The 10,795-nt window shown below is 37.4% G+C and overlaps 1 protein-coding gene and 1 long non-coding RNA gene across 4 annotated transcripts; both read left to right on the top strand.

Moving 5' to 3' along the window:
- The first annotated feature begins 276 nt into the window (after window positions 1-276).
- On the top strand, window positions 277-5,519 carry LOC127657622 (uncharacterized). Of its 3 annotated transcripts, none has more exons than XR_007972314.1 (5): window positions 277-310; window positions 858-930; window positions 3,805-3,867; window positions 4,060-4,158; window positions 4,678-5,519. It is a non-coding gene; the product is annotated as an uncharacterized LOC127657622 (long non-coding RNA). The 3 variants fall into 3 exon arrangements; XR_007972313.1 differs by lacking the exon at window positions 277-310 and adding an exon at window positions 473-487; XR_007972312.1 differs by lacking the exon at window positions 277-310 and having other exon boundaries at window positions 472-930.
- Window positions 5,520-8,522: 3,003 nt separating this feature from the next.
- On the top strand, window positions 8,523-9,901 carry aplnr2 (apelin receptor 2). Its single transcript, XM_052154290.1, has one exon. It carries the CDS (start codon window positions 8,603-8,605, stop codon window positions 9,842-9,844), a length of 1,242 nt encoding a protein of 413 aa, XP_052010250.1. The 5' UTR covers window positions 8,523-8,602; the 3' UTR covers window positions 9,845-9,901.
- The last annotated feature ends 894 nt before the right edge of the window (window positions 9,902-10,795 follow it).

The raw sequence follows: 10,795 nt of genomic DNA, 5'->3' as shown, positions 1-10,795 counted from the left end.
CGGGCTACTTTCAATAGATTTATGCAGGGAAAGACTTGTTGTGTGTGGTCAAAATTTGGGTTGCTTTGGAATTATTTTGGCGGGTTTTTAATTTGATAAAATTAAGAATTTCCATTGCCCATGCAATTAAAATAAAGAAAATGTCTCCACACACAATTATTCAATCAAATACCAGAACAATGATGTGTTTAATCCTGTACAGATGAGCTACGAATGTGCACACCCACCAGTGAGTTCTTAATCTGCAGCTGTTGCTCATTAATTCTTGTGATGGAAATGAGACAATGCGATAGCAGGAGACCACTGATGTGTGAGTTGATTTAGTGACACTATTTTGTAACAGTGAATTTATTGAATATTTTTGTATTATCTCTTTTCGGTTTGCACTTTGCAGACGGTCCCTGTGGACTGGTATCTCATCCGGCAGCACGTAGAGATCAATGTTATTGGTCCAGCTCGGAGGAAGTCTCGTTTTGTTGAAAATGAGGTTGTAGCTCGTTGTCTACATTACTACGGTTGAAAGAGGTGTCGTTTGTATTTTAACAACGTTTCTGTAATTAGTTATTGATCCGGGAAGTTCGAATCTGTGAATATATTTACAGCTTTACCGGACTGTTTGAGTGTGAATAAAGAAAAAGGGGAAACGGAAAGGTTTTTGGAGACTTATCTTTCGTCGCTTTGAAAGATAAGACGTGTTGCCATGGTTGTAACGGCAATGCTGTAGTATTATGGTTAATGTGCATATTATATACCGTATTCGGGTGTTTTTTTTATGCATTGGGGCGGGTTTAGAGCAATCATTGGGCTGGGCAATGACAAACGAATCTGGCAACACCGTTGGTATTATTTTTATCCAGATCACGTGATAACCGTCGCAAGCCGAGGAACATACGTGCACGGAGACCACAAAGACTGTAGCAAGTGACATAGGTAAGTCGCATTTAGTACGACTAGTGTGTGGTTTAAGTCGCCGTTCTAGTTTCGACCGATTGACTAACGTTATGAATCAAGTGAAACAGTGAAATCAGTGTTTTCAGTTATGTGTATATATAACTTCGATACTCTAGAAGGTGATAAGGAACATTTTCCTAACGCCATTTTCCCAAGATCTCCCAAGAGCTGGTTAAAATCACTGCGTTTCTCGCACAGGGCGTTGGTCGTCTACCAGGCCCCGAAACCAACACTGACGCAGTTTGTTTAATTGTTTATTCGAAGTTTTTTTTTCGACAAATACGTTATCATCAATACTACCTTAGGAACTTAAAGTGACTAGAACTATGTTATTCTGAACATGTTTAGGTCATTATTATTATTATTAACATTTTAGAATAATAGTAAAGTCATAAAAACTATGGAATAACATTCATTAAACTATGGGAATTCTGTTGTGACTAAAAAAAAAAAAATCGAAAATAAATAAAAACTGTGTTATATTTTAGCATCTTCAAAGTTTGCCTAGAATTTGCAGACATGAACTCTTGACATTTTCTCCACCAACTACTTGAGGAATCACCCTGGGATGATTTTTAAACAGTATTGAATGAGTTCCCATCTATGTTGGGCACTTATTGGCTGCTTTTCTTTATTATTTGGTCCAAGTCATCAATTTCAAAAACGTTTTTTTAAATTAAATGTTAGTTTTGTAATGAAATAAATTAACATGTTGGCACAATTATAGTTTAGTCATCAAAACTAATTTCAAACATTTAAGCATACGCCTTCAGATCAAAAGATTTTTAAGATCATGAGAAACATGTCAGTCAAGTGACCCCAAACTTTTGAACTGCAGTGGAAATGAAAAAAACAATTATGACCATTAAATTAACCTGTTTTCAAATGCATAAATGAATTCTCTCTCTTCAATTTCAATTCAATGGGCTTTATTGGCATGAAAGTTTCAAAAACAATGTTGACAAAGCATCATATAGAATAAATAAAATAAAAGCAAAATGCATTTTGTAGTATATAATTATTAGTAATGTATAAAAAACAGCAATATATATATTATTTATTTGACCATATCACATCACATGTGTTTGTCTAGATCTTTCACTGTCCCTCAGGTTGTGGCATGTTGATAAATATTGGGCAGCAAGATGTGCCCTGTCTCCTAGGAGTATTTGTAATTTTGAGAGGTCATTTAGGTCTTTAAATTCTGAAGTTTCAGAGTTAAACTTGTTTAAGTAAACATTCCTTATTTCTCTGAATGTTTCACATTTTAGGAGGAAGTGCATTTCTGTTTCAACCTCACCTGTCCAACAGTGACCACATTTCTGTTTTCTTTTAAAGGGGTCATGACATGGGTTTTTTTATTGTATTATTATGTTCCCTTAGGTGCAATTATAGTATTAATATATTTTTTTTTTAAGAAAAACTTTTAAAATCTAGTGATTTATGACCTTTTCCCACCCTGTTTCTCATCCTCTGATTCAAACAGTCTGTTTTGGGGGCGTTTTCCATTTAAGACTTCAGTGTTAACGCCCACTGTTATGATTGGCTAACGTCAGTGCCTATGTATCAATTATTGACGCCTCCAGCCAGAACAATATGCAAGTAAACGAAGTAAAAACACTGTGATTATTCATAATGAATGAAATTGCGCTTTAAAAAGTAGTTTAAAGTTTAAAATAGATTACTTACAGTTTTGCGTCGTCGTTGTTCCCAGAATAGTCGGCACGGACTTATCTTTGAGCAACAGTTTTCTGGCAAAGCCAGCATCATATTGAGATTTGTTCTCAAAACAGTCATCCTTAAAATGTACAGAACAAACGCTTAAGTAAACACTGCCGTGACTGGGACGTCCGCAAAAAATAAACTGCATCCATTTTTCCCTGACGTCTGGATCTTTCGGCAGCTTATTCAGAGGTTTTGTTTGACCACAGCCAGGAACAGCACATCTGTGTGGCATCGTAATTTTCCTGTGCACAAGTAGTCTCTGTCAGAGCTCGCTGTCCATCGACTGAACACTTGTGAGGCGCACGGCGATACGAAATGAGCGTAGTTGTCTTGCGCTTAGAGCGTAGTTATCTTGTGCTGGAGGCGGTCATATGCAAACGCTGTTACGTCACTTCTAACCGACACGTCACTTCTACCATGAATCCAGAACGAGCTGTATTTTGAGCTTGATTAAATGATTCGTTTAGAATGGGGAGGACGTCTTAAAATATTAAACTTGCAGGACGTTTTAATGATACAAAGACCTCTTATATGCCAAAAGATCAAGGCAAATTTGGTTTCTCATGTCATGACCCCTTTAATCCAAGATGGACTTCAAAGTCATTGGTCATTAATCTTACAGTTCAAACAAAATTGATGTTTAAACACTGACCTTTAACACTTACTTAGTTTAATAATTTTAAACCATGACTTGCACTATATTTAAGTAAATTTTACATTATATTCATGATGTTAGCCAGAACTGGCCCCCACAGTGAGTCTGGTTTCTCCCAAGGTTATATTTCTCCATTAATCAACATCTTATGGAGTTTTGTGTTCTTTGCCACAGTCAACTTCAGCTTGCTCACTGGGGTTATTAATACAATTATTATTTAATTACTTATATTTAAACAATATAAACAATCGTATTTTATGTAATTACACAATGATGATTCATCGACATTATAGACATTAGTTTTATCATCTGTTAATGCCTGATCTTCTGTAAAGCTGCTTTGAAAGGCGTTATACAAATAAAATTGACTTGACTTGTGGTTGCCGTGAGTTTTTGTGTCTTCCTGTTTCGATTATCAATGTTTGGTCACTGTGGTCTCTCTCTCTCTCTCTCTCTCTCTCTCTCTCTCACAGAGTGAATGAAATACATCATGAATACTTTTGTGTTGGTGTTTGGTCTGGCTCTCCTGGGGCTTGGTATGTAGGCCTACTTTGTTAAAGTTCCATTTCTCACTTTTATTACAGTTATTTCTACACTTGGCTGATTCAGTTTGTGATGTGTGGGAGATACTAGTCTAGAATGTCTCACACACACACCATAATTAAAACAGATGGATATTTATTGAGTTTTATTTAATTCTGTATAGTAATCCATCCTTCTCACTCTAGGCTCTGCACTTCAGTGTTACTCATGTGACAACTCTGCCTGTGATAGTATTCAGTCTTGCAAAACTGAAGATTCATGTCTGTCACTCACTGGCTCAGGAGGTACATTTTACTTTCTTACAGGCATATGTTTTTAATTAAAAGTCTGCATAATGTACTTTTTGTTTAAAGTAGAACCCGACTGATATTTTTGAGACCAATACCAATTTTAGAGGGGGAAAATGTACTAATTACCGATATAGTTAATTTTTGAGCTGGAATGAAAACAGACCTTTTCTATGTGGATTGTGCACCGATATGACTATGCAAAGGCACTTAGAAGGCTTCTCTCCCAAGCTAATATTTTTATCAAAGAATATTTGACATTATTATTATACATAGTCAACAAATTCTTGAAATGAACACAAAGAATAAATAAAAATACAATAAATAGCTTAAACATCAGTACTCTGTTCAGTATCTGTCAGTTGCTGACCATTTAAATAAATAATAAATTGTATATATCGATATATTGGTTGGGCACTAGTATAAAGCATACATGTTGTTTTGTAACTGTATTTTGTAAAATCATCTTAAAATTGTAATCTTTTCACTTCTTCCTTTCAACATTTTCTTTTTCAGGTTTCAAAGCCAAGCGTTGCATTGCGTATACAGATTGCGATATATTGAAACTCGGCCAGAGTTTCCCTGGTGTTTCCAGCATTAAATTCAGTTGCTGTAACTCTAACCTGTGTAACGCAGCCTCCGTGTCAGTTGCCAGCCACTCTGTGCTGGGAATACTGCTCTCACTTTCACTCTTCTTATGGTTGGTTATCTAAATTGTTCACAAATAAAACCCCATAATTGGCACTGTTCCTCCTTTCAAGGGCATCTCAAATGTTCATATGCACATTGTTCAGACAAATTAACAAGTACAAAAGAGTGGGGGGAGGAGGGGGGGACTTACTGAATCTGATGTGCACTATTTGTTGGCCACCAATAAACTTGATCACAGTTTCTTTAGAAAACATTCATATAAAAGTAAAAATGTTTTCCATTCTCATTTACAATTTGACATTTTATCACTTTTTTTAGGATTTCTTTTTTCTAAAACACTTCACAGTATAATACTATCACAAATGTAATTACAGTTTTTACTATTCCAGAAGAAGTGTATGTGTATATGCACCTTGTATTATCACAGCATCTTATATCAAGTGTTTGCTCTAGTCTAATGTACTGGAATTATTGAAGCATAGATGGAATGTTATGTACTTATCTACTGAAATGAATGTGTTATTTTGGATGTAGAACACACTTGTGGACAACTTTTTCAGTACTTTTTGGGTTTAAGATACTGTAAATGATGAGAGCAATTAGAAGTGGCTTTAATATGAAATACAATATTGCCAAAGCATTGTGTGTAGAACTGCCATAATAAATAAAGGATGGGAATCAAAAAAATTTCTTGTCATGAATGTTTCAAAACAGTCATGAATCATTAATTTGTCATGACTCAACTTTCATAACATGTGTTCATGTTTTTGGACTTTGGTTGTGATTCCAGCTGCAGGTATCTTTACAGTTACGCATTTGGCAGAGGCTTTTATCCAAAGCGACTTACAGTGCACTTATTACAGGGACAAGCCACCTGGAGTAAAGTGCCTTGCTCAAGGACACAATGGTGGTGGCTGTGGGGATTGAACCGGCAACCTTTGCGTAGCCTACCTGAATATTCTCTCAAACTTTGTGAGGTCGGATGGGCAGCATTCCTCATAATCAACTGCAATTTGCAGATTTATTTTTTGAATCAGTTTGTATAAAAGTCTTTAAAAAAACAACCTTGTTGTGGGTATTTTTCATTTCCTGAGCTGTATTTTCACATTAAGGGGTCATAATTCATGGCATTGAAAATTAACTTAGCATAGTTAATTATAGCATTTAATATATTGCATTTTATACATAAATTTATGGCCTGCACTTACATTGCGCTTTTTTTTATTAACCTTAGCGGTTACCATCCACACACCACAAGGCACTAGCCTGCCATTGGATTCGAACCACCAACCCTGCGATAGGTAGCTGACCTGCTCTACCATCTGAGCCACAGCCACCCCACTTATAAAAAGATTTAATCATGTACCACTTATAAGCATATACTGATCCCATAATGAATAGCTTCTAAAATACAGTTTTGTTAAGGTCTGCTGATAGAATTCAATGTTATTAGACATTGATGTGAGAAATAAACAAGGGTGGAAAATATGTAAAAACAGAAACTTCTACATTGGGTCTGCTTTGTTGGTAAACAGATGCTTCTGTTTAAAGACAGGTACAATTTATAGTCTAACCCAATACTTTTGGGATAGTGTTTAACTCATGCCCCATTTCAACCCTGTGACCTCTTCATAGACCCTTACTGTTTGGACAGCTGAGATCAATAAGGGTAGAGAGAAGGAAATCTATAAAAGTCTCTCTGGCATTGAGGGGCTTGCATATATGTACACATACAGTATATTGTATGTAGAACCAGGGAGACTGAGATCAGATCAACAAAAGCAAATATCCAATCAAAACTGATCTTATGTGTTGGGTCTGAGGGGTTGTTTTTTATGTGACCATACATGTTTAGGCTACTTTTCTTTACCTGATTTTTGTTCCTGTTAATTTTCCACTAAACAGGCTGAGGTAAGCAAAAATGCTGGGAAGTCTGTTTATTAAAATTGTCAGGTGATTGACCAGTTTAAATGGGGATGCAAACAGGTTATTTTCATCTGTCTGTGCCACTGCTAGTAAGTCTCTGTAAACAGCAACTATCTCCTCTCATTACTTTTGTCTTCTGCACATTTCCATTTATACTATAGGTTATGGAGAAAACTAGAACTAGCAAGTGCTTTTTAAATATTTGTTGTGTTGTCTCATAAAATGTTGTCCTGTTGGCTCTGTCTAAATATTCTTCAATACAAAAGACTTTCCCTTTTCATTCTTATTGAGAGTCTTCACACACACACAAGCATAAACAAACAAAGCCCAGAGGAATCCCTGAGTCCCGGACGTGTTTAAAGAACGTAACACCCAGGCTGCTCAAAACAGTTCAAACAGGATCTAAGACATGCAGCTAAGCTCAAATAGGACCAGTTTATTACTTAAATAGGCGCAGATGAAGGGTTCACGCAAATGTACATAATGTTTTTTGGGCTTTTCTAACACTGTTACATTCTAATGTATGTTTCAAAACAGCTTAACGTTGTATTTGACATTGTTTGTAGAAATATCGAACTAATTAACTGTTTAGCCATTTTTGTTACTATTAACGTTTTTCAAAAACAGACTAACTCTAGACATGCTGATATACTGAATGCAAATGTCAACATGATTGCTTGGTATAAAAATCCAGTTATGTCCAGTTTGTTGTAGTCTGCACTACAATGGGTGTCTCTGATTTCCTGATCTCTCAGTGTCCTTAGGTTAGTAAGAATGTATGTAATATTTGCCAATTCAGCCTCATGTGTTTGTGTGGAGCTGGCAGTGTTGGCCAAAGGGTTGCTGTTTGCTACTGTGAAAGACATTGTCATGTGTACAATGCTCCTTTCAAACCTAAGGTGTTCAGGGCAGTGTGAGTATCAATGTTCTGAGTTTACTCAGCATGTTTAAGTGTAGGGACACTCTTTATAGATCTCACAAAACTGCTACAGGGGTGGTCTTACATGAGAGGAGGACAGAAAAGAAAAGGGAAAGGACACAAAGAGGGTGGGAGAAGGGGATCTTTAAAAAGGAGAAACTTTCCTTGTAGGTGACACAGAAGGAAGCTTCCGGCACTGAGTGAAAGACTGAGAGAAGATAGACAGACATTAAGACAAAAACATGGATACAGACTGACTTAATTATTACTTTCCTGGGCACAAAAGGCTAATCTAAATGCGACATTTGGACACTTTGCAAACAGAAGCAGAGACAAATCCTTTAGAAACGCAGGTATGTAATGCATTGGTTTATGTTGCGTTTCCTCCTGAGGTTTGACAGAGTAGCATGAGTTTTGAGGGATAAACATCATTACAGCTTTTCCCTCTATGCTCATCATCTCATTATACTCATGATTCCCTCATATAGCCATCATCTGGAAATTATCCTCTGGGTTTTATATTGGCAGGTTTGCTATCTGTTGTGATCAGTTTAACAAACGTTCTGTTCTGTAATATGTTTTATTATTGTCAGTTACTGCGTGAGTACATGACCATAAATGTTATATATATGTGAGAAGTGACTTTTTCAGTTACTGCACATCTTGCAATAACTGCTTTTTTGTTTTGTCTATAAGTTATATCTCATGGAAAACGAAGCGGACTGAGGAGGAAGGAAGAGTCACAACTCACTGTGGGAAACTCCCTGATATAGAAGAAAAATTCTGAAACCAGGCACATGAAGTAAAGAGCTCCCATCACCAGTTCAGATAGGTAAAACCAGCTTTTCTTGAGCAATAACAACACTGAAATCCAGAGGAAACATCACTGCTCATATCATCCACTTGCACTATGCAATACTAGATGAGTGTTAGGTGCTCTCCACGATGTCCGAGTGGTCTCCTCCCTTGCCTTCCCCCTCCCCATATCCTTCGTGTGACTATAGTGAATGGTCTCCAACCTGGGTGCTGATTCCAAGCGTGTATATCCTGGTGTTTGTGTTGGGCTCACTAGGCAATGGCTTGGTGCTGTGGGTACACCTGGACCGCCGAGCAAGAGGCCGCGGGAGGATTGGGAGCTGTTCCAAATCTTCCCAGACCCCTGATCCATCTCCTTGCCCTTCCACTACATCTCGTTCTGTGACAGAGTCATTAATAGCCAGTCTAGCACTGGCTGACCTGGCCTTCGTCATGACCCTGCCATTGTGGGCAGCGTACACAGCGCTGGGCTACCACTGGCCATTTGGCCACATTCTGTGCCAGGTGAGTAGTTACATTGTGGCACTTAATATGTATGCCAGCGTGTTCTCTCTGACTGCGCTCAGTGTGGAACGTTACTGTGTCATCACACGGCGTTGTGGTAACAGCTCAAAGCGAGGTGGGTCAACCATGCGTGCAAGGTGGATTGTTGGTAGTGCATGGGTGGCAGCTGGAATCCTGGCACTTCCTGCTTTGCTTCTACGGACTGTGAGGGAGGTGGATTTGGAAGTTGAACCTGAAGGTGACTGGCAGGAGGGCAAAGATAGAGATGGGCACATATCCACCTGCTTGTGTGACATGGACTACTCTAGTTTGATCTCAAGCAAGCTGGACCCTGAAGCTTCAGAGCAGGTAGAGCTGATGTGGTCAGCAGCTTTGGGGTTAAAATCAACTCTTCTTGGATTCCTGCTGCCTCTCCTGGTGCTCCTGCTCTGTTACGGCTTGCTGGGACGACTCCTCTCACGACACTTCAGCTTTGGCCCACGGCCTGATCACACTCGTCAACGCAGGCTCCTCCGCATCATCATCACTCTTGTACTGGCCTTCTTCCTCTGCTGGCTGCCTTTTCACACCAACAAGACACTATCGGCTATGGTGGAACTGGGCATTCTTCCCTTTTCTTGCAGTTTTGACCAGTGGTTGGTAGCAGTCCATCCATATGCCATCTGTTTGGGCTATTTAAACAGCTGTTTGAACCCTCTGCTGTACGCCTGCTGTGATCCACCATTCCTTAAGCACTGCAGGGGTCTACTCATGTGCACATTGGGCAAATGCAGAGGAGCAAAGGGAGCAGAGGAGAAAAAACAACACAACACAAGTTCCCCAATACCATCAGGGACGCATGAAGTGACACTAATTAAAGATGAGTAATGAAGAGAAAAAGTGGCAAACTGACTCAGGGACAGAGCTGGATGTTTTCTGTGGAAAATCCTTAAGAGTACTGTGAAAATCAGTTTACTGATGTTTGAACTCATCTGTCAGTTTTAGATAGCATGAACTTAACACCCTCATCAAAACAAGATGTCAATTTTGTGTGGGAAACTGAGAAGAAAATGTAATTTCTTTTATGATATATAACAGATTTTATTGAATGTGAAATTAAAAAAATTTACATTTGTATTTGGTTTAGTCATATTCAGAGTTGATTGAATTGTCAAAACAAATACAAAAACAAATTGAGAATTGTCAAACAAATAATTGAGATTGTCTGTTTTAGGGCAATGACGATTGTCTTTTAGGGCTTTCATGATTCTCATTTAAATTTGAATATTTCTTAAAGTGAATGTGTGCTTCATACACCTTAAGAAGTCATTTTTACATCTTGAATTTAAAAACATAAATCAAATAATAAATAGGGATATATGATTTCCTTTTAAGGCTTTAAAAACCTATGGCATGAAAAAATTATGTTTTCAATTTCAAAATATTTCTACCTATAGAAAATATGTTTTTAGTCAAATTCAATATGTAAATTTCAGGACTCATAAAAATAAATTATATTTGTTTTATAAAAATAATATAAAATAGATATTTGATTATATTTATATATTATATAATACTATTATTTTTTATTCTAATAATATTATGCAATAGTAAAATATTTCTGTCCTAATTTCTTCACTTTCACCTGCTCTCATTAAACCCTTATTCTCATCAAGGGTGTCTCCTCTGTCACTACAGTCAGGTCCATAAATATTGGGACATCGACACAATTCTAATCTTTTTGGCTGTTGAAATGAAACAAACAAGATGTGCTTTGACTGCAGACTTGCAGCTTTAATTTGAGGGTATTTACATCCAAATCAGGTGAACGGTGTAGGA

This window comes from Xyrauchen texanus, chromosome 2, assembly GCF_025860055.1.
Source record: "Xyrauchen texanus isolate HMW12.3.18 chromosome 2, RBS_HiC_50CHRs, whole genome shotgun sequence".
NCBI lineage: Eukaryota > Metazoa > Chordata > Actinopteri > Cypriniformes > Catostomidae > Xyrauchen > Xyrauchen texanus.
This window is presented reverse-complemented; position numbering and strand designations above follow the sequence as displayed.

What these genes read in the sequence shown, in the direction of transcription:
- aplnr2 (XM_052154290.1), top strand. Translation starts at nt 8,603, where the DNA reads ATGTCCGAGTGGTCTCCTCCCTTGCCTTCCCCCTCCCCATATCCTTCG.